This window comes from Colletes latitarsis, chromosome 2 (genome assembly GCF_051014445.1).
Source record: "Colletes latitarsis isolate SP2378_abdomen chromosome 2, iyColLati1, whole genome shotgun sequence".
Classification (NCBI taxonomy): Eukaryota; Metazoa; Arthropoda; class Insecta; order Hymenoptera; family Colletidae; genus Colletes; species Colletes latitarsis.
Genome location: NC_135135.1, coordinates 27,371,244 through 27,396,024, shown reverse-complemented (window position 1 = coordinate 27,396,024; position 24,781 = coordinate 27,371,244). Strand labels below are relative to the sequence as shown.

The window sequence follows — 24,781 nt, the reverse complement described above, 5'->3', positions numbered from 1 at the left end:
CATTGCAGAATTTTATTAGTCCTAAACGAATCTCCATTACAAATATGCTGCACAATTTCTCCACAATTTATCGAACAATAGTGTCTATTCTCTGTCTTCTTTATTTGTAAGATATTTATCAATTGAATGTTTATTTCCCTTTTCGCCATTCGAAAGAACATTATGCTTTTCTGTTTCGGTAATTATAGTCTCTGATGAAAGTGTTATTTAACCTCTTAAGGCTCATATCTTTCCAAGAATGATCAGTTTTTTGTATTGGACTTGTTTCTAAGCTACATACAATGTAATCTTTGTTAATTACAATTGTCAACGTATAATTTGAAGGAAAACAAGTATTGTTATCCCTGAAACAGTTAAATAAAACAAATATCGTTTTTCAAAGCAGTCAGACTCGGGCATGAGCGTTAGAGGGTTAAATGTGCGAGAAATTGCGCGTTTCTGGACGATGATCCATTGTCGCGGGATGGAGGATCGAGGGAAGCGTCGTTCGATCCACCTTGGAGCCTTCCTCGTTCCGCCATCCAGCGATCTCCGTGAATCTGGATACGTCGGTCGGTCGGTGCACCGCCGCCGGCGGTCGCGTCAGTTCCTAGCCGCGTCTCGACGGCGAAGCGTCGACTCCGTGTCTCCAGGTGTGCAAAGCGTTTCGTGTTTCGTGTCCCCGCGACGCGTCGGTCGACGCTGGACGTCGGTACGTCGGCACGAGTCCCCCCACGAAAGATCGAGCCCATCCGTGAAGGAATTAACCAAAGGTGAACATAGACAGTGCTCCAAATCTCAACTGCTCCCAAAACTTTATTATTTTAGATAAAATTAATCTAAATCAGTCCCTTAAGTAGTTATCGAGAAACTAGCTTCGTTGGAATTCGTGTGGGGAATTGTAGTGCTTGAGTATTTTCGAATTTAGAAAATTGTGTCGAAGATCAAAGTTTAAGAAGTGCTCCAAATCTCAACTGCTCCCAAAACTTTATTATTTTAGATAAAATTAATCTAAATCAGTCCCTTAAGTAGTTATCGAGAGACTAGCTTCGTTGGAATTTGTGTGGGAAATTATAGTGCTTGAGTATTTTCGAATTTAGAAAATGGTGACGAAGATCAGAGTCCCAGAAGTGCTCCAACTTTGAATTAGTCACTTTCTTATTATTCGAGGTAAAATTCTAATTTTGCAATGTGAATCAATACTTTAATTAGTTATCGAGAGACTAACTTCGTTGGAATTCGTGTGGGAAATTATAGTGCTTGAGTATTTTCGAATTTAGAAAATGGTGACCAAAATCAGAGTCTCAGAAGTGCTCCAACTTTGAATTAGCCACTTTCTTATTATTCGAGGTAAAATTCTAATTTTGCAGTGTGAATCAGTCCTTTAATTAGTTATTGAGAGACTAACTTCGTTAGAATTCGTGTGGGAAATTATAGTGCTTGAGTATTTTCGAATTTAGAACATGGTGACCAAAATCAGAGTCTCAGAAGTGCTCCAACTTTGAATTAGTCACTTTCTTATTATTCGAGATAAAATTCTATGTAAGTCAATCCTTTAATTAGTTATCTAGAAACTATCTTCATTGGAATTCCTGTGGGAAATTATAGTGCTTGAGTATTTTCGAATTTAGAAAATGGTGACGAAGATCAGAGTCCCAGAAGTGCTCCAAATCTCTACTGCTCCCAAAACTTTATTATTTTAGATAAAATTAATTTTTTAATCTGAATCAGTCCTTTAATTAGTTATCAAGAGACTAGCTTCGTTAGAATTCGTGTGGGAAATTATAGTGCTTGTGTATTTTCGAATTTAGAAAATGGTGACGAAGATCAGAGTCTCAGAAGTGCTTCAACTTTGAATTAGTCACTTTCTTATTATTCGAGGTAAAATTCTAATTTTGCAGTGTGAATCAGTCCTTTAATTAGTTATCGAGAGACTAACTTCGTTAGAATTCGTATGGGAAATTATAGTGCTTGAGTATTTTCGAATTTAGAACATGGTGACCAAAATCAGAGTCTCAGAAGTGCTCCAAATCTTTACTGCTCCCAAAACTTTATTATTTTAGATAAAATTAATTTTTTAATCTGAATCAGTCCTTTAATTAGTTATCAAGGGACTAGCTTCGTTAGAATTCGTGTGGGAAATTATAGTGCTTGAGTATTTTCGAATTTAGAACATGGTGACTAAAATCAGAGTCTCAGAAGTGCTCCAAATGTCTACTGCTCCCAAAACTTTATTATTTTAGATAAAATTAATTTTTTAATCTGAATCAGTCCTTTAATTAGTTATCAAGAGACTAGCTTCGTTAGAATTCGTGTGGGAAATTATAGTGCTTGAGTATTTTCGAATTTAGAAAATAGTGATCAAGATCAGAGTTTCAGAAGTGCTCCAACTTTGAATTATTCGAGATAAAATTCTAATTTTGCAATGTGAATCAGTCCTTTGATTAATTATCGAGAAACTACCTTCGTTGGAATTCATGTGATAATTATAGTGCTTGACTATTTTTAAATTTAGAAAATGGTGACCAAAATCAGAGTCTCAGAAGTGCTCCAACTTTGAATTATTCGAGATAAAATTCTAATTTTGCAACGTGAATCAGTCCTTCAATTAATTATCGAAAAACTATCTTCGTTGAAATCAACATAAAAAATTGTAATGGAAATGATAGTTTCAGAAGAGTGCTGCAAGTTCCACAAGCCCTTTTCTTCATCCAAATTCAGAACCTAAATTTCAATAAAAATGGTCCATCTAAATGCAAGTATGATTTAGAAGAATACTTAAGAAACTTAATACTAGATAAATTTCAAAACTCTCTAAGAGGATCCATGAAACGAGGAGTGAATAAGGAAAAGTGTGTATTTTAATTCGAAGAAGAAGTTTCTTTTGATGAATTCTGATCCAGGTAAAGGGAGTTGTTTATTAGAACTTTTAGGAAACATTTAGAGAACAATATTAAAGTTTCTATTCTATTTCTACGTGTTACTAAAAAAGTGCAATTACTCACCAATTTAGAAGTCGTTGGAACGTTGGAACACATTCACAGATCATCAAAATAGAAATTAACGTGTCACTCACTATTGCACAATAACAATCGTTGTTTCATTATTTCGTAATGTTATTTTGAATTAATTGTCGTACATACTGCTAGTCAAAATGCTTTTTGAGACAGGATTTTCTCAACAAAATAGTGATCTTAGTTTTTCTATGATTAAGCATACCACGACTGAAAGCTCTTCTTTGGTTTAAAAATCATACTAATTTATCATATACGCTAGTGAACAATTACGGGATTTTTTAATGGCAAAATTCGATTTATTTCATAAGTTTATGGACGCATCGAAGTCATTTGCCGTCGCACAAATTCTGGCGATGCAATTAAATAATGAAACTACCATTTTCGAATGAGAATAAATCTAAACAAATTTCAATAGGAGTAATCAATTTGCAGAATATTTATTAAGAAATTGAATTTTACAAAAAATTATTACAAATCAGAAATTTCACAAAATTTAATGCATACTAATGGAAATAAATATAAATGAATTTGATAGAATAGACAATTTCCTATAAACTAAATAAAAATAAAAATAGATATAAACGTGTTGATTTCACAAACAGACTGAAAATAAATATAAAACTTGATTACAGTACATCCACTCAAAAGTTTACTATATTTTCTAATAAACCATAAAATAGAACTTACTCTAGATGTAATATACACATAAACAAACAAAGGAGACCTAGCAAACCTAAATCAGTCGAAACTCACGCTCCTGCAACCTGATCAAAGAATTTAAATCGAACTTCCCGCGTTTCCACGATCGAACAACCAAAATGGCGTCTATATAGACCACTCGAGCGCCTCGAACTCGTGTAAATCCCTGTCTTCGAAACACAAAGCGTGCTAAAACGCGTCCAATCGAAGGACGATGTGTCCCAGGTGACTCGCGAAGACTGTCCCCGGCGTGCTCCGACAAAGAAAGAGTCGCGTGCTCGGCCCCGGAAGTCGAAACTTGACATTGTCGAAGGGAAGTGTGACGCGCTCCAGGGCAAACACGTCTCGTCTCGCGACGGACGAGGTGTGTCTTTGCTCCCTTTGCCCCCCCAGCCACGCTTCATCCTGCCTTTTCTCCTTTTTCCTTCCGTCCTCGACTCGGTCTGTTCTCGTTTCGACGTGTCTTGATCTCGATCGCGCGCGTTCCCCGTTCTCCAGTCGTGCGTCGTCACTCGAGACGGGTTCCTCGCCTGAAAACGAAAGTTTCGGTGGAAAACCGACTCGATCCAACCTGGGTGGGTCCTGTTTCAGGACACGAGATGAAGGAGTCGCTGGCGAAGCGAGAGATCAAACGCGATTGGGAGGACGTTCAACCGGAAGAAGCCTCGCCGCGGATGACAGCGACGGAGGAGCCATCGGAGAGTCCACGGACGGTGATCACAGCCAGAAGACACGTTCGAACGATCACGACCACCGGCCAGATCACAGAGACGGTCTCAGAGGCGGACCCAGATTCGCCAGACGCCGGCGTCATACCGGGGAATCTTCAGCTGGAGCCCCAGCAACAGACCCAACACCATCATCAACATCCCCAGCAGCACCACCACCATCATCACCATATTCAACATCCGTCTGTGGAGCAACAGCACCAGCACAGGCAGCCTAGACAACGCGTGTACCAAGAAGAGGAACAGCAAGACCAAGGTAGTCTACAGGCCACGCAACACTTTGTGCAGATATCGCAGGCGGATGGGGATATTCAGCAACATCGTTCCGGGGAGCAACGGGTGGTTTATCTGACGACCAATGGCCAGGAAGTGCAGGTCGAGGTCACGGACGCCGTTGATCCCAATAGCACCCTCACCGTCAAGGAACAGCCCAGGTAACTTGATTTATCATCGTTAGGTGCGGATTGTTACACCTTTGAATCTGGGATTTTGTTCATTATTGGCTCCTTAGAGTCGTTTATTCTAGCTCGATATAGTGGGAAGATAGTTAAAAGTTACCAAAACAGCTCCAATAAGCTGTATCGTGGAGTAACCCCAATTGATCCTACGATTTTGACTCAAGGTACGAGCCCGCGGGTCCAGAGAGACCCGACACGGAGACCATGTACAGTTACACGACGGACGGTCAGCAATTGCGAAGGGAGAACCAGGTGATCACGGTCCAGGCTCAAGAGAGGCGTGCTCCGTCGGTGAGCAGCGGCCAACAGAGGTACAGTCCTCGCGAGACCTCCAACAGTGGTAACGGATCGACCAGAACGTATCACCAGGATTCCCCGGTCCTGGTGCCTGGCAGCGAGGATTACGACACAGGGTCCTTGGTGTCCAGGGCGAACTCCGCCACGACAGCGTCGAACGTTCAGCTGGGCTCTTCGGTTCCATCGTACTCTCCGCCGATCGCGGACGGTATTCGCGTGACTGGCACCGGGTACACGGACGCGGGGGGTGCAGACATCAAGTACGAGACCGACGCTGTGAGCGCAGCGAACGCTGCAAATGCTGTCGCGGCTGCAGTCGCTGGACGCTTCGCAGCGGCGACAGCCGCAGCGTCTGAGAACATCAAAGTGTCCAGCACGTACACCACCCTCGAAACTGTCGCGATACCGCCCCAACAGACGGTGCAATACGCGACACAGTACATATCCGGGAGCGAAACGTTCCAACAAGCGTCAACGTACACCTACGCCAAGCCGGGGGACCATCTCATTCTCACGTATCCGACTCCGTTGACGTCCAGGGTTGGTGGGGTGAGTATTGTACCTTTTTAGTCGATGGCGTCTGGGTTAGGTTATTGAATTTATTTGAGTTTCCCCTAACCCCTTTGGACAGACTAATTCCATCATCCTCTCGTCCTCCACACAGGTGGATCCTCCAGGAAACGCTTACATCAAAGGCGGTGACCCAACCCTAGCCTCTTCCCTGGGTACTTCTCGAGGCGTACCGATCCACTACGAGCAACCCGGCTCCCCCAGCTCTCAGATGACCTTGTACGGCAGTGGAACAGGCTCCTACTCCTACGCTAAGCCCACGGCTTCCAGTGAATACTGGTCTACGGCCGGCACACCGTCGCCTCCGTCGTTCGAGTGCGTCCAGGGCTACCAAGGCGTGACAGCGATCTCCGTCAGCGACGGTGCAAACATGCAGCTGTACTCCGGTGGCGGGTACAGCGTGTCCGGCAGCACCGGGGTGCCCTCGCCCTGGGCAGGACTGCCACTTCCAAGCGCAGAAGACGGTTTCGACACCACGATGATCACCACCGAGCCGAAAGACTGCGCTGGTTGCTCGGCCCTCACCACGATCTGGAGGAGGGACGAGACTGGCCACTACTATTGTCACAATTGCCTCTACAAGGCGAACGGGATGAACCGACAGACCATGAGATGCGGCAAGCCTAAACAACCGGTGGTTCCGGTAATACTCTACGACTTTGTATTTTTATCGTGATTTGTCGATGCTTGGAACACGGTGTTCATGGGGTCTTTCCTGTTGTTTCAGACGGGGGTGAGGAGGACGGGGGTGCAATGTGCGAATTGCAGGACCAGTAACACCACCCTCTGGCGGCGAAACAACAATGGCGAGCCTGTGTGCAACGCCTGCGGTCTCTACTTCAAGCTGCACAACGTGAGTCTCTGGAAATTCTTCTTACTCTTTATTGGTAGCAACTGTTGCCCGTTTATTGAATCGACGAGCCCCCCACCCCCAAGAAAAAAACTCCCTATGTCAACGCGTTCGCTGTCCGGTTTCTCAGTGACGTATCCAATAGCGTGGTGTTATGACAGTGAACACAGTTGGAATACCTCTAGCTCCGTGTTTTCCACTTACGAATACATAGCAAAGAACGAGATATTCGCGCAATAATCGAGGTTCCATCGAATCAATGTCCATTCCATTTGAGGAGGTTCTCTTAAGAGTTGATTCCGGTTCTAAGCGTCGCGTCACAAAGGTTCCTCTGTTTGCACAACTGTCGTCGACCGATTTGCCCCATAAGGAACGCGTTTTCGCGCGAAACGATCGCCTCGAGGCGAATTTTGGATGTAATAGATAACTTTCTGGCTCCAAACCGTCTAGGAATCGCTCACCAGATAGCGACGATAGCGCATCGTCGCTTGGTATCGTGCACGACCAAATCTGAAACGTTCGAATTTTTACATTGTACATTTCAGTCTTAGCGATCCGTCATTGAAAAGTTCAGTTCTCTTAATTTAAAAGTAGTCGAGTCGAGTCTTCTAGTGTTTCGTGAGACATGGATTCGTAGGGACGATCGAAGAGATGCAGTGTTTCGATCAAAAGACAAATACCAGACAAGATAGACGAATTGTTTCGACACTAGATGGTAGTCTGAGCACACGTGCATGCATGGTGAAACCGACGTTGCGTCACGATCAGCCAGTTGTTAGCCATTGTTGCGTAAAAGCGGATCGTTCCGCGTCGTAGAAATTTTCGTGGACGGAAAAATTGTGAAAAAAATGGAGAAATCGATACGAAATTAAAAGGAAACGCTGGAGAATGTTTGCTGAGAAGATAGAGATAGAGATATTGCGTTCGAATGGTAGAGATCGTAACGACGAAAGTATCGAGAAGATACGATGAATAATTGAAGCAACTCGCCCTGTTCGACTATTAAAGAGATATCAGACTCTTGGTATCTTATATATGGTACGTGTCGGTAAATATGAACTAATACTCTTGCCACGAGACGGGTTGTAGCCAAAATTGTACCGCGTTTGCTCAGCAACTAACGTGACAGCCCATCGTGAAGAGGTTTGTAAGCTTAAACAAAGAGCTGTAAACGACTCAAACCTCACAAACTGCATTATCACCGGTGACGAAACGTTTATGGTTGCGGTCTCAAAACCGAGGCGAAATAGCCAAGGAAACCGAGCGAATTCCCTCGATCCAGTACGATTTTACTTCTTGCTTTCTTTCGTACTTAACAAATTAATAAGAAGCAATTTCCATCGTTAAAAACTGAAAATAAAATTCGTGCAACGATAACAGCGTTTCCGATCGCGTATCGATTTCTAATTCTGCCAGGAATTACGGTCGTGTGGAGTAGGGGGTTACGAGGAATCCGTGGAGCGACGAATGGTGTCCCCACTTTTGGTCGAAGTGCCTCTCTCGCGACAATTGCTCGTGGTATTTTCCGAGAACGTGCAAACGTTGGAACGTTTCACCTGTGTTCTCGAACGTACGCCCACGCGCTCTCGTTTCACTGTGTGCCGACGGCCGCCACGCGGAAAACAAACAACGAACCTCCGGTGTTTGGGCTGCTCGTAACCGGGGATCGAGACTCGCGACACTTCCGCCGCGCGACCAAACGACGCGACACCCAACCATACGCGTGTCGTCGATCGTGTCCCTGCGATCTACATCCCTTCATTTACTTCGAAACGTAAAACAATAGATTTGCAAACGTTCCCTATAGATAATATACATTTGGTGTACGGCCACACCTGGGAAAAATTTTAATAGGAGATTCTACAGGCCAAAATAAGACGAAAATCAAGAATACTAATTTGTTGATGGAGGCTTCGTTAAAAAGTTATTAACGTTTAAAGTTCCGCCAGTATTGAATTTTTTTCTAGAAACTGGGTAGGATTTCGAGGGTATGTCTAATGACCAAAAATGATTGTAATTGACCCCTGCAACCTAAAATAATTTTTCCAGAACGATTTGAAATTTTCTAATTTTGGCGAAAAATTTCACACATTCTCGAATTTTTTTCTAGAAAGTGGGTAGGATTTCGGGGCTATGTCCAATGACCAAAAATGATTGTAATTGACCCCTGCAACCTAAAATAATTTTTCCAGAACGATTTGGAATTTTCTAATTTTGGCGAAAAATTTCACACATTCTCGAATTTTTTTCTAGAAAGTGGGTAGGATTTCGGGGGTATGTCTAATGACCAAAAATGATTGTAATTGACCCCTACAACCTAAAATAATTTTTCCAGAACGATTTGAAATTTTCTAATTTTGGCGAAAAATTTCACACATTCTCGAATTTTTTTCTAGAAACTGGGTAGGATTTTGAGGGTATGTCTAATGACCAAAAATGATTGTAATTGACCCCTGCAACCTAAAATAATTTTTCCAGAACGATTTGAAATTTTCTAATTTTGGCGAAAAATTTCACACATTCTTGAATTTTTTTCTAGAAACTGGGTAGGATTTCGAGGGTATGTCTAATGACCAAAAATGATTGTAATTGACCCCTGCAACTGAAAATAATTTTTCCAGAACGATTTGGAATTTTCTAATTTTGGCGAAAAATTTCACACATTCTCGAATTTTTTTCTAGAAACTGGGTAGGATTTCGAGGGTATGTCTAATGACCAAAAATGATTGTAATTGACCCCTGCAACCAAAAATAATTTTTCCAGAACGATTTGAAACTTTTCAATTTCGACGAAAAATTTCAGTACCTTCTCGAATTTTTTTCTCGAATGTGAGTAGGATTTCGAGGGTATGTCTAATGACCAAAAATGATTGTAATTGACCCCTGCAACCTAAAATAATTTTTCCAGAACGATTTGAAATTTTCTAATTTTGGCGAAAAATTTCACACATTCTCGAATTTTTTTCTAGAAAGTGGGTAGGATTTCGGGGGTATGTCTAATGACTAAAAATGATTGTAATTGACCCCTGCAACCTAAAATAATTTTTCCAGAACGATTTGAAATTTTCTAATTTTGGCGAAAAATTTCACACATTCTTGAATTTTTTTCTAGAAACTGGGTAGGATTTCGAAGGTATGTCTAATGACCAAAAATGATTGTGTTTGACCCCTGCAACCTAAAATAATTTTTCCAGAACGATTTGAAATTTTCTAATTTTGGCGAAAAATTTCACACATTCTCGAATTTTTTTCTAGAAACTGGGTAGGATTTTGAGGGTATGTCTAATGACCAAAAATGATTGTAATTGACCCCTGCAACCTAAAATAATTTTTCCAAAACGATTTGAAATTTTCTAATTTCGCCGAAAAATTTCAAAACTTCTTGAATTTTTTTCTAGAAAGTGGGTAGGATTTCGGGGCTATGTCTAATGACCAAAAATGATTGTAATTGACCCTTTGAACCTAAAATAATTTTTCCAGAACGATTTGAAATTTTCTAATTTTGGCGAAAAATTTCACACATTCTCGAATTTTTTTCTAGAAAGTGGGTAGGATTTCGGGGGTATGTTTAATGACCAAAAATGATTGTAATTGACCCCTGCAACCTAAAATAATTTTTCCAGAACGATTTGAAATTTTCTAATTTTGGCGAAAAATTTCACACATTCTTGAATTTTTTTCTAGAAACTGGGTAGGATTTCGAGGGTATGTCTAATGACCAAAAATGATTGTGTTTGACCCCTGCAACTGAAAATAATTTTTCCAAAACGATTTGAAATTTTCTAATTTTGGCGAAAAATTTAGGCATCTACCACCTATCGATTTTTCTTAAATATTCGTTTTTGATTATTAGTAATTTGGTTTGACGTCCTACGGAAAAGTTGTTTAATACTTTTTTGAAGGTACCTATGAGCTCTACTTCAGAAAAAAGTTTCATTGAAATATATTCACTATTATAGGAGTTATGGCTGTTTAAATATATGGACCATTTTTATGGGGGTTTTCTCAGTTTACGGAGTTAAGGAACAACTTTTCGAATATTTTTAGAATTTCTACTTATTCTACACTAAAATACGCGTCGTTTGCTTTTTTAAACATTAAAATCGTCCAATCCGTTCGGAAGTTATGACGTTTTAAAGATTTGCAAGAAATTTCCCCATTAAAATTTTTCCCAGGTGTGGCCAAATACCCTGTAGACGTAACTCTATGGACACACGCTCTAATGAACACATTGTGTACATAGTTTCGCGGAAGAAATGGATCGTGAAAGAGCAAATGTTGGGCGCGAGTATGTTTAATAGGTAACAATACCGATAAATAATGATGTATCGATATTATCGTAAATTTTTACGATACCACACCTGGTATTTTCACAAGTGTGCAATTCTCGAACTAATTAGAGGACAGAATCTTTGAGTAAACAATTTAAAACTGTAAACCAGAGAAATTCCTATTTTCATTAATTTCTTCGACACGTTCATCCCCTTAACGCTCATGCTCGAGTCTTGACTGCTTCGAAAAACGATATTTGTATTTAATTTAACGGTTCAAGGGATAACAATATCAAATTATACGTTAAATACAACATTGTAATTAACAAAAACCGCATTTTTATACAGCTTAGAAACAAGTACAATACAGAAAACTGATCATGAATATATGTATAAATATGAGCGTTAAGGGGTTAATATTAGAGTGTTTACCCCTCGATATTTTCTAATTGTGAACTCTTGTTTCTGATTTCATTATTAAAAAATCGAAGCAGGAGCAACGGACGTTCCAACTGCATTTCCCTAAGAATTTTCTGAGGCGTCGTAAGAAAGGCATTTCGTGTTTCGATACAAGTCGCCACGTTCGTTACGCAATTCTTTCCGTCCGGTAATCTCGATCGTCACCTTCGAGACGTGTTCCTATACTTAATCGTTCCGAAAACATTTCGAAAGCACGTTTTCAGTGGATACGTTGCAACGGACGCAGATATCTTCATGGAACTGGAATCGTTATCGATTTCGTAGCTTGTCCCAGTTACTAAATACACCCTGTACAAAAAGATCTCTAAATTTTCAAACACGCAATACGCAATTGCGGAAATCTTTCTACAAATTTTAACGTTGAAATTTAAATGGTGGGAAAACACGGTTGTGACTCGAAACAAAATATTAAATCGAGAAACCCAATATACAAACTAGATTCTGGTTACTTGTTCAATGAACCACGCGTCTGCGCGCGCATTCGCAAGATGGCGTCCCTCGACAATTATTTAAAAAAAATATTACGTCGCGTTAATCCACTAGTCAATTTTGTTGAGCTTGGACATGTTCGATTCGCAATATTTTCACGGAACGATCGACCGACCATGGAGTTATCGTCCGCGATCTCGATCGCGAGGCCCGATACGCGCGACTCTTATCTCGTTCCGTTCAATTTAATTAAAACTCCGTCTCTGTCTGGTCTGAGAATTTCTCTTTTCGAAACAGGTAAACAGGCCGCTCAGCATGAAGAAAGAGGGGATCCAGACGAGGAAGAGGAAGCCAAAGAATCACACAGGGATGGGCGGCGGTTTGACCGGACCCAGCGGCATGCACAAGACCGAGATTAAGTCTAACTTGCTCGGTGAGTCTTCGGTGAGCAAGTTTGTCATTCAGTCTTTCTTCCGTCTTCCGGCGTTGTTCCTCAATTTTTAACACCCCTTTTGCTTCGCTCCGCGTCGCGTTGCTCGATCGAGGTGGGTGTACCTACAGGTCGAACGCTTTCCTTTCGCCATGAACGCGTGAGAAACTCGACAAACGCTCGTTGTTGCTGGAAACAGAGTTGCGATGAAATTAATTCAAATTACACCTTCGTTGAAACGTTCTTCCCAGCTGCCAGTAGCGTGCCCCTGGCTCGACTCTTTCTGATTTTAATTTTGTCGATCGAGCGCTTGCGAGAGAGGCAAGAGCGTAGCCCTCTGGTGGCGAGTACGGGAGGTGACGCCACAGTTTGAAAGTTGGCGGAAACAGGTTAAAGAGACGAAGAACGAGAGGAAAGACGTAGCAATTTGTCGATGGAGACGCGTAGCGGAGAAAAGGGGAAGGATGCGTCGTAATCGGCTGATCGGTCCTTTTTTTTCACGTTCCAGTGGACTCGGTGCAGTTGAACGTGTACGGGAGCGGTGGCAGCGGTAACGGGGGCGGGGTCGGTGTCGGGAGCGAAAGCGGAAGCGGGAGCGAGGGAGGGAACGTAGGGTCCGACGAGAGACGTCCTGTAGGTACACCGACTACGGTGCAATTAGGGCACGCGCACTCGCCCCTCGCATTACCCACCGCCGCAGTCCTCAACCGTCAGACCACCCTTACGTAAGTCACGCGTTTTACCGTAAAACAGCCGAAATACCCGGATAACTGAAAGAAACGCGACCGAGGTCTTGCAGTTAGACGGGCGCAGTTAATTTTCAGCTCCCAGACAGTCGCCAGCCGAACTAAATTCATTCTTATTTAGCGTTTAATACGTCATCTTTGACTGCACGTTTCGTACGAACGCAAAGTGATCGTAATCTCGCGATCGATCGCAACTGTATCGATTTTTTTCCAGCGTGCCACCACTAGAGCCAATCGCTAGTCAGTCCAGCGGCGACCTGATCTCGGTTATAACTTCTACGACAGCGATCCACGCCGAGAGAACGTAAGGGAGAAGATCGCGATGCCATGGACGAAAATCGGGAACGAGGGATGCGCAGGGTGGTAACCGAAACGTCGAATGTCTCCTCTAGATCGATACCGCGTTTAGAATCAACGAGAAAGTGCCCCTTGGCGTTTCGCGAGTCGAGGCTTCGTTTTCGAGATACGAGCATTTGAAATTCGCGGGGCGTCCGTTTGAGCAGCGGACATCTGCGCGCGCAGCACACGTAACGAACAGCGAGGAGCAGTACGCGTCGGTGTCCCGTTGGCATCGCAATTTCGACGGATTAATAGTAATTTCGGCCTAAATACAAGTCTGTGTGTGCAATTATCGTCTTCTGTGTGAACGTCCGTACAATTTGGTGTGTTGGAGAAGTTTGGAATCGTTAAGTAGCAAAAATATTCTTACATTTTCTGGATCTCGCCCGGCGTCCATCCAGCGTGGTGAGCCAACGAGTCGATGTACTTTTACACTGATTTTAATAGTCCTCTTCGCGTGTCTCTTGTATTTTATCATTCTAAACACGTTTCTTACGATACGTAGTGATGTTCAGGCATGGTAGAAGTCTTTTACCTTCTCGATCGAAATTAACCTCTTTCCCACATATCGGTACGTCGTAACACTTGCACGCCACGCATGCAGCCTGTACATTTCATTCGTCGTTGTAGAATTGATTATACGATTCGTTGTCGTTTGCGTACCGAGGAGTTTTAGCAAGAATAACCAAATAAAAATGTACATAACCTACGTGTAGCACGGTAAATAATAGAAACGAATTTTATTTTATTAACCCTTCGACTTCAACTTCGATTTTGATTCAACGGTAACCAGATACAGGGATAATTTTTCTAGATGGTTCTTTTCGATTTCACTGTCTCGAAGTTACAACGTTTTCGGGTGTATTTTCATTAGACGTAATCGAGAAACGTGGGAGGTTGGTTAGTAACGCGAGACACCAGATATCGTTCTCGAGTAAATGATTTACGACGGAGTAAGGTCGAAAATATACCCGAGAATTCGCTCCGCCAGTGGATCTGTTTTATAACTTTCTTTTTTTTTTCGAAGATCATGTGACAGCGTCTGGGTTATGTTAGTGTCTGCTGTGCAGTTTAGTTGCGACAATTACCAGAAGGACAGACGCGCGCGAAATTCGAGCCTCCGCCCGCCATAAATCTTGCTCGCGATTGACCTAACCTCCAAGCACGGACCACGATTCTCAACCGTTTCTTGCGTCTTTTCAATTTCGTTCGAAGTATTTGGAAGCATTATTCAGTTTACAGTGGAACAGTGTAACTGTTTATTCGCGTTGAAGTTTTCTTAGCAAGCGTGGTAAAATCATCGTACGAATAGTGTGTATAGCCCGGTATAGCGAGATCGTAAACTCGAGTGGGTGTCAAAGTTTACACGTTTCAGCTCCCGAAACAAATGAATTGACAGAAATACGAGCAGCTAAGGGCCTTAGATCATAGTCAGAACCGTACGAAGATATATTTTATCTATTGTCGCCATTTTTAGAGGTTTCGTAACAGGTAAAGGTCTTACTCAAGTCTTTAATTTCTTAATTTACCTGCTTATAATACAGGATGTTCGACCATCCCTCAGAAAAATTTTAATGGGAAATTCTAGAGGCCAAAATAAGACGAAAATCAAGAATACCAATTTGTTGATGGAGGCTTCGTTAAAAAGTTATTAACAATTAAATTCAAAAGTTTCAAATCGTTCTGGAAAAATTATTTTCGGTTGCAGGGGTCAATTACAATCATTTTTGGTCATTAGATATACCCTCGAAATCCTACCCACTTTCTAGAAAAAAATTCGAGAAGGTGTGAAAATTTTCGACGAAGAAAAAAAATTTTAAATCGTTCTGAAAAAATTATTTTCGGTTGCGGGGGTTAATAAGAATCATTTTTGGTCATTACATATATCGTCGAAATCCTACGCATTTTCGAGAAAAAAATTCCTTACCGAAAATATAATTTGGCGCCTAAATTTTTCGACAAAATTAAATATTTTCAAATCGTTCTAAAAAAAATATTTTTAGTTGCGGGGGTCAATAACAATCAGTTTTGGTCATTACACATACCCTCGAAATCCTAACCATTCTCGAGAAAAAAATTCCTTACCGAAAATATAATTTGGCGCCTAAATTTTTCGACAAAATTAAATATTTTCAAATCGTTCTAAAAAAAATATTTTCCGTTGCGGGGATCAATAACAATCATTTTTGGTCATTACACATACCCTCGAAATCCTAACCATTTTCGAGAAAAAAATTCCTTACCGAAAATCTAATTTGGCGCCTAAATTTTTCGTCGAAGAAAAAAAGTTTCAAATCGATTTGGAAAAATTATTTTCCGTTGCGGGGGTCAATAACAATCATTTTTGGTCATTACACATACCCTCGAAATCCTAACCATTTTCGAGAAAAAAATTCCTTACCGAAAATCTAATTTGGCGCCTAAATTTTTCGTCGAAGAAAAAAAGTTTCAAATCGATTTGGAAAAATTATTTTCCGTTGCGGGGGTCAATAACAATCATTTTTGGTTATTACACATACCCTCGAAATCCTAACCATTCTCGAGAAAAAAATTCCTTACCGAAAATATAATTTGGCGCCTAAAGTTTTCGACAAAATTAAATATTTTCAAATCGTCCTAAAAAAAATATTTTCCGTTGCGGGGGCCAATAACAATCATTTTTGGTCATTACACATATCCTCGAAATCCTAACCATTTTCGAGAAAAAAATTCCTTACCGAAAATATAATTTGGCGCCTAAATTTTTCGACAAAATTAAATATTTTCAAATCGTTCTAAAAAAAATATTTTCCGTTGCGGGGATCAATAACAATCATTTTTGGTCATTACACATACCCTCGAAATCCTAACCATTTTCGAGAAAAAAATTCCTTACCGAAAATCTAATTTGGCGCCTAAATTTTTCGTCGAAGAAAAAAAGTTTCAAATCGATTTGGAAAAATTATTTTCCGTTGCGGGGGTCAATAACAATCATTTTTGGTCATTACATATATCCTCGAAATCCTGCGCATTTTCGAGAAAAAAAATTCAGTATTGGCGGAACTTTAAACGTTAATAACTTGGTAACAAAGCCTCCATCAACAAATTGGTATTCTTGATTTTCGTCTTGTTTTGGCCTCTAAAATCTCCCATTAAAATTTTTGCCAGGGTTGGCTAAACACCCTGTATGCACGTAGAAAATGAAAAATGCTAGTACAGTTACGGACACAGGAAAACATTCAGAAAGGCACCCTCAAGTAGGATGTCATGTACGGCCCTAAGTGCTGCAGCAGTAGTCGGTCCTAACCCTCAAGAGTTTAGTTTACGATCTCGCTATTTTTTGGCCCGAACTATAATCGTGTAATCGTGAAATATAACGATACCATGCGAATGGCGTGTGAGTGTTGCAATTCACCGAAATGTAGGAAAAGTCTGCTTTTTGTAGTGAAAATTACGCGACGTAAAAGAATATTTTGCTATGGTTGAAAGTTTAAACCGCGAGTGATTAGATGTAGGTTAAATAAAAGTGGTTAGGTGTAGTGTGTGGTTAGCTGTGACTCTTGGATGGACGGATGTTTCGAAAACCAAGCTTCGGATTACGAGATGGTGAGCGACATTTTGCTTCGTTTTGGTACATAGTAGTTGATTTTGAAACATGCGAATATATATAATTAACAAAGTAGCAAGGAATATTATCGAGTGTGCCGCCATATTTAGCGTCGCTCGGCGACACGAGCGCCACAGTGCAGCTTTTACCAACAGAGTTCCAACTCTGGCTTTGGAAGTTCGTCTCTTCGAACAGTTTCCTATTTAACGCGAGAAATCGATGTTCAGAAGCAGAAATGGGCAGAATTTTTCTCAAATAACAGACGACGAACGGAAACTTTGTACATACAGCGATTTATTATCAACGTTTCAAAAAATCCCAATCTTTTCAGATCTACGACAATTTAGGGAGAAAAAAAACACACGGCACAGTTCTTAATTATAAAAAAAATAAGAATTTTTCCGATTGTAAATTTCATCGAACAAATAAGCGAATCAAAAATTGTTTACCTAGTACCTGTTATTTAAAACTTTTATTTATATTTCGTCCAACGGGACGAAGTACTCGAGTAATCAAAACTACATTGATTCGTGGCTGGATCGAAATGGCGGAGGGCTGTGCCCGGGATAGAAAAAGTCTACAAAAAAAAATATATAATTGTATTAAATAATAGAGATAAGAATATATGTAAAAAAAGGCGAACCGTGAGCACTGAGCGCTCAAGGCGTTAATTAATAATTAGAAAACGATTGAATTTACATTTAAGGAAAATAATAACACGCTAGGCAATATTTAAACTTTATCCACAGCGATGAAGTACAGTCGAAAATTTTGCCCATCTCTGTTGAAAGAAATCGCGCAGATACGGTGCTCGAACGACATCTCGTTCCTACCCCGTTCCCATCGTTTCTATTTATTTCTAATCGCGGGCGTATCGACCGTGACTTATCGAAACGGTTCGATCCTGGTCGCAGGCTCGCGGGGTACGCGCGAGCTCTGTTTTACCGATCGCGGTCGGTCGTATCGACGGTCAAGTCGCGACTCCGTTGGAGGACATCGCCCTCTGGGCGAACGGAGGGGAAACACGGTATTCCAGCGTTCCCTGGTCGTCGTCCGTTGGCCGTGTCGGCCTCCGCCTCCGCGGTCGTCGTTGCTTTCTCTCACGGTTCGAACGCGAAGGATACTTTCGTTTTTGCTCGCGCGCATCCTACGGAACACGCGTCCTGTCGTTCGAACCTGCCTCCCTTCAACGCATACATAAATAAATATACATATATACGTACGGTGCGCGCGTGTACGCGCCCAGACGAGCGAGTACGCGCGTGCAACTAGGTGGTGTAGCGAATCGAGTCCACGCGGGACGGTGATTCGTACCCGGATGGGGGGGAAAATCGCCAAATCCGTCGCCGATCGAGGTGATCGGGATCTGGTGACGTTCCCGCGTGACGAATCACCGTAACTGGGTGTTCCTCCAAAGAATAGTTTAAATGCACGCGCGCCTTTGGTAACGAGCGAGCGAACCGAGGATCGCGACAATATTTATTCCTACCTATCGCGGAAACGCGTATGTTCGTCTGCGACAAAACCGAACGCGCGCATTTAGGATCGAACGTATTTTGTACGCGTTTCTTTGCAACTCAATAAAACGAAAGGCCAAAAGATGCGCGAGGATTCCATCCGGATTGTCAGAATCATTCCCGTCGCACGAACAGTCCAGGACCTCTCCTCGCCGTGTAGTTTATCACATTGAACCGATCACTCTCTCGGGAGCTCTAGGACACGAGCGACTTTCGCGGTGGAGGAGTGGTAAAAAAGCATCGTGTCGAGGACTTCACCGCCCACGTAATTGCGCTCTCCCATATAGGCATATACGTCTTGTATCATATCGACCAATCTGCGAGTTCTAGGCTGGATGCAAGGCGACTTTCCGTCGCACGAGAGTCGACAGAGGCGATAAAACGCGCTGTTTTATTGTACAGGACCGATTGATCAGCCGTGCGTCTCATACCAGGGCTAACGAACCCTAATCGTGGCTTCTACAGGGCTTAAAAGCAAACGAAGCTAGTCACTAAGTTACTGATGATACAAGATCCATTAACACGAGTCCTTGCTAGTTCTAGGCTGGAATCCAAGCGGTTTACCGTCGCAACAGAATTGCTAGAGTTTGTGAAATGCATTGCCCCCCATAGTTGAGGTCCAATTGATCCATTAAGTGGTCACTTGGGAGCATATGAACTGTACCAGGTGGACCAATCTCTCTACAAACTCCAGACTAGAAGCATAGGAGTGACTTTTCAGTGTAGAAGATTTAGTTGTACAAGATTTAAACAGAAGAGTTGGTAAAAGGTATTGCTTTGCAGATGAGGACTGCTTTCTGAGGTAAACTAGCGGTACAGAAGACAGTTAGCCTTAGGGAATTGATAGAGTTGGTAAGAAACACTGCTCTGCAGTTGAGGACTGCTTTCTGAGCTAAACTGCAAGAATGGAAAACAGTTACTCTTAGAGAGTTGATAGAGTTGGTAAGAAGCATTCCTCTGCAGTTGAGGATTACTTTCTGATCTAAACTGCAAGCATAGAAGAGACTTTCTGATGGTAAACAGTATTGCTTTCTGGTTAAGGACTGTTCCCTAAGCTAAACTGCAAACATAGAAGATAATTACCCTTAGAGAATTGATAGAGTTGGTAAGAAACATTGCTCTGCAGTTGAGGACTACTTTTTGAGGTAAACTAGGAGTACAGAAGACAGTTACACTTAGAGAGTTGATAGAGTTGGTAAGAAACATTGCTCTGCAGTTGAGGACTATTTTCTGAGCTAAACTGCAAGGATGGAAAACAGTTACTCTTAGAGAGTTGATAGAGTTGGTAAGAAGCATTCCTCTGCAGTTGAGGATTACTTTCTGATCTAAACTGCAAGCATAGAAGAGACTTTCTGTTGGTAAATAGTATTGCCTTCTGGTTAAGGACTGCTCCCTAAGCTAAACTGCAAACATAGAAGATAATTACCCTTAGAGAATTGATAGAGTTGGTAAGAAACACTGCTCTGCAGTTGAGGACTGCTTTCTGAGCTCAGCTAAGAGCACAGAAGACAGTTAGCCTTAGAGAATTGATAGAGTTGGTAAGAAACATTGCTCTGCAGTTGAGGACTACTTTTTGAGGTAAACTAGGAGTACAGAAGACAGTTCCACTTAGAGAGTTGATAGAGTTGGTAAGAAACATTGCTCTGCAGTTGAGAACTGCTTTCTGAGGTAAACTAGGAGTACAGAAGACAGTTAGCCTTAGAGAATTGATAGAGTTGGTAAGAAACATTGCTCTGCAGTTGAGGACTATTTTCTGAGCTAAACTGCAAGCATAGAAAGCAGTTACTCTTAGAGAGTTGATAGAGTTCATAAGAAATATTGCTTTTTAGTTAACTCTATGGTATTGAGTACTCCTAACTGCAGTGATCATTGTAGACAAAACACCCTAGTGCAAACTCTGTTGATTGATCATACAAGGTGCAAGGATTTTCATAAAGATGCATAGTTTGCAGACCTAACCCAATGAACAGATCCTCTTCACCCATAAAAGTTACTCTTAGAGAGTTGATAGAGTTGGTAAGAAACATAGCTTTTCTCTGAACTAAACTGGAAGCATAGAAGATACCCTTAAAGAGATGATAGAGTTCGTAAGAAATATAGCTTTTTAGTTAACCCTATGAGCATTGAATACTCCTGACTGCAGTGGTCATTGTAGACATAACACTACCCTAGTGCAAGCTCTGTTGATTGATCATGCAAGGTGCAAGTAAGTTATAAACACAATTCTCTCAACGAATTTCATTGCATCCATTAAAACATATCTCAACCGAAATACTATGATCTATTTCTGAAGTACTGATAATTCCATTGCAGTGAGGGATCGCTGAAAGGGCGAAGGGCTGCTCCCCGAGCATTGGCTCCCCCGTGGAAGGGCGGTTCCGAGTCCGGGGGCGAGCCGTCGGTCGCAATAAAGTCAAGAGCTCCCCAGGACGAGCCCCGGTGCTCGTAATCGCCCTTCCACGGCACGGAAACACGAGTTCGTTTGGTCGTACACACGGCCCGAGCCGAAACGGTGCGCGGAGCGGATTGCTTTTTCGCGGAGAGCATTCCACCGGAGCGTCGAGGACGGAAAGCGAAAAACCTTGAAAAGGCGGATTCTGGACGGCGCGCGAGGAAAGAAGGATACCGGGAGACGGGAACGATTCCGACGAAACGCGCGGATCGGCCGTCGAGAGGAGCAAAAGAAAGCGCGCTCGGAGCGAGTTGGTCAGCCTGCGAACGGGGAACAAGAGAGACCGCTACGATCGCTGCCAGAGCGAGGGAGAGAGAGAAATCGAGAGGGTCGTGAGTCCATCAGCCTAAAGAGTGGCTATCGTGGCCGGCTAAGGGCTATTCCATGTTAGCCGCTCTCGGCGAGCTCCTTTTTTTCCCTTCTCTTTATTCCCCTCCTGGACTTTTTGTACGGCGCAAACGTGGCGCCGCCCTCGGGGGATCCCTTCTCGCGCGGGTAGACTCTTGAAAGGTTCGTGCTGGTACCGCTCGCGATCTCTCTCTCTCTCTCTCTCTCTCTCTCTCGCCTCTCCTTCTTTTTTTCTCTCGTGTTTCCACTCTGTTCGGATCGCGGTGCACACGCGCGCGTACATACGGAACGCGTTATTATCGATCCGGTCGTAATTTTTTCCTCGATCCACGACGTCGACGACTTCTTCCTCCTAGGCTCCTTCGATGCTCTGTGGCCTGTAGGGTAGCTAGGGTTTAACTTTTTTTTATTATTGCATTTAATCCGAACAATTGTTACGTTCATACGTTCACTGTCCGGCCTCTCAGCGGCGTATCCAAAAGCGTGGCGCTGTGACCCATATACTAGTCATGGACAGTGAACGTGTCAACCTGTACCAAAGTAACCCAATACGTTCCTCTGATAGTGCTGAACGAAGTCTGTTAATTTCGTATCGATTCAGCGACTCGTTAAGCAGTTATTCAGTATCAAATATACATTCTTCCGCTGGCGAGTTGATTTAAGCGAGCAAACCAGCTATTTAATATCAAATCGACTCGAACAACGCGCGAGAATTAATCATAAGTATTTCTCTAATCAAAAGACAAAGGGTTAGGGAGTTACCTAGCTGGGGATAGCGCTTCATTTGCGATAACGCGATTCGAAACCGAAGCACTTACGCTATCGGCGCGTAAAATCCCCGGGAACAGTGGTCGTGGACGGGATTAATAATATTATATTATTCCATAACGCGGGCAGATATCGCCAAATGCAACCTGTTTTCTCGATATTAAGGAAACACTTTGCCCCAAGTGTCCCGATCACTGGGGCATGTCCGATTACCCGGGCAGCTGTTTTATGTCGCTAACCAGGTACCCAGATATCCCTTTCCCTATCGCGTTAAAAAGTATTTGATGTTTTTATACCCGTGGATCCCTACTTTGGATCGCTTCGGGACGACTTATGGTTTTCCAATAGATATCTACGAGAGGATCTTCAAGTCTTGAGGATTCAAATATTGGGCAGTACGAAACGTTTCAGTCTTTGCAGCTGGACCAACTGACGAACTTGCATTTATGTGCAGAAGGTTAGACCAAAAGAAAGGTCACTGTACTCAACGTGGGAGTATTTATGAACCTCTTATTGAATAAAAACAAAGAAGATGACCAAATTCATGGAAGATCTCCAAATCTCTTAACCAGTAGTTAAGTTGCTAAGTACAATCCAACAAGTACAATTTTTACTTAAAAAAGATAAGCTTTAGAGATCCAACGAATGGAACAAAAGAGTATCCTAATCGCGTGGGAGTAGTTTACAGTTATTTTTACATGATCTGCAACAAAATGTCCCGCGTTATCCTATCGGAACAATGTATCTTTCGTATTAGCCAATTCAGATCGTTTCTCCTTAATCGGTGCACTTAGTTGCTCTAATTGCTAGCAATACACATCGAAATTTATGTTTTGTTTATCAGCGAGAAGCTCTTAATGCAGGATTCCTTTCCAAACACCGAGCACAAAGCACGATCTTCCTCGAACGCCGGCGGTTCCGAGTTGTCGATGTTCCACAGAACTAAATAATTTGCACAGAATCGTTCGTACAACCATAATCAAACGGATTCTTAACCTTTGGAGTTATTAGCCTCTGTTTTTCACGTTTCGCGGTTTCGTTAAGCATCCGTTTCTTATCGTTCGTTATGATACGACTCTCGTGATTTAATTTATGGCTACGTTTGCCATAGCCAGGCACTTAGTTTCTTACACTCCAAGGAAACGTCCAATCTGTATCTAACCTAGAAAGTTTCTTAAATTAATACTTTTACGAAACAGTAAATATCGAGCATGGAGTTAGTTTTCTTTTAATTTTAGTTGCTTCAAGTCCTAATAGAGGATAGGTTAGAAAAGGGACTAATAAAAATGTGTATTGTGGATACCATAGTTCTACAAAATGGCGGAACAAATGAGTGTTTTTTAAGATGACAACACAAAGGATTTTTATTATATCACATTAGATATCCTCATTGTTATACTCATTTGATCCAGAAACGACTTTTGATGGACACTTTTATCAATATCTTTTATTATAAATTCTCTTTTGGGACATCTTGTATCTTGAAGGCAGATATTGGCCTTAGAATTGCTCAAACTAGGTTTGTCGAATAAAAATGTGTATTGTGAATGCCATAGTTCTACAAAATGGCGGAATAAATGAGTGTTTTTTAGTGTGGTGGTCTAAGTTGACCAAAGAGCAATAAATGCAAGTATTAAGGAGAATTGACCTGATGTAACTAGTAAAAAAGATGACAACACAAAGGATTTTTATTATATTAAGTTAGATATTCTTATTGTTATGCACATTTGATCCAGAAACGACTTTTGATGGATACTTTTATGAATATCTTTTATTATAAATGCTCTTTTGGGATATTTTGTATCTTGAAGGCAGATATTGGCCCTAGAGTTGCTTAAACTAGGTTTGTCGAATGAAAATATGTATTATGAATACCATAAATTCTACAAAATGGCGGTACAAGTGGTCATTGATATCTGCTGAGCTCAAATGTGTATTTTTTAGTGTGCTGGCCTAAGTTGACCACTGCAAACAGCAATAAATGCTAGTTTAAGGAGAATCGACTTGATGTAACTAGTAAAAAAGATGACAACACAAAGGATTTTTATTTATCACATTAGATATCCTCATTGTTATAGACATTTGATCCAGAAACGAGTTTTGATGGATACTTTTATGAATATCTTTTATTATAAATTCTCTTTTGGGACATTTTGTATCTTCAACGCAGACATTGGCTTTTGTGTACCCTAGAGTTGCTCAGATTAGGTTTGTCGAATTAATTCCCAAGTCGTCTCCCTCTAGAATCCTGATTAAAGAGTTATACGAGGCTTCTCGGTATTGGGGATGTATAAATTTCCCGAAAATTCCGGGGAAAATAATCTCGAAAGATCCCAGGAGCCCCAGAGATTAGCTGCGTCGGGACGCATTCGGTAGCTGGCGCCAACGCGTGGAACCAACGCGTGGAACCGACGCGCGTTCGAGCGTCTCGTAATTAGCTGGTTATTCCACGACGTCGGATCGGGATTCCTGACACGCGGCTGTGCTCCACGGAGGCTGTCCAATCAAAATAAAATAGTAATTCTTACTACTAATTTCGTTAAATCGTCGTTAGATTCAATTTCAAACATTCTCGAAACATAAAACTATCTCTTTCGAGATTGTCTAGAGAAAAACGTTGGAAAATCATATTCCAATAAAAAGGTGTCTTTCAACACAGACACTGATCGATAAGAAGCCAGTAATCATACAGAGTGTTCGGGCAACCGTGGGAAAAATTTTAATAGGGGATTCTGGAGGCCAAAATAAGACGAAAATCAAGAATATCAATTTGTTGATTGAGGCTTTGTTAAAAAGTTATTAACGTTTAAAGTTCCG

The 24,781-nt window shown here is 41.7% G+C and overlaps 1 protein-coding gene across 3 annotated transcripts; it reads left to right on the top strand.

Annotated features, from left to right (window-relative positions):
* Window positions 1-4,294: 4,294 nt before the first annotated feature.
* Window positions 4,295-14,455, top strand: LOC143348132 (uncharacterized). Of its 3 annotated transcripts, XM_076778037.1 has the most exons (7): window positions 4,295-4,857; window positions 5,046-5,727; window positions 5,843-6,391; window positions 6,476-6,601; window positions 12,076-12,211; window positions 12,717-12,933; window positions 13,169-14,455. In XM_076778037.1, exons 1-7 carry the CDS (start codon window positions 4,295-4,297, stop codon window positions 13,260-13,262), a joined length of 2,367 nt encoding a protein of 788 aa, XP_076634152.1. In that variant the 3' UTR covers window positions 13,263-14,455. The 3 variants fall into 3 exon arrangements, with proteins under 3 accessions (XP_076634152.1, XP_076634141.1, XP_076634132.1); XM_076778026.1 differs by lacking the exon at window positions 12,717-12,933; XM_076778017.1 differs by lacking the exon at window positions 13,169-14,455 and having other exon boundaries at window positions 12,076-12,222; window positions 12,717-12,842.
* Window positions 14,456-24,781: the final 10,326 nt, after the last annotated feature.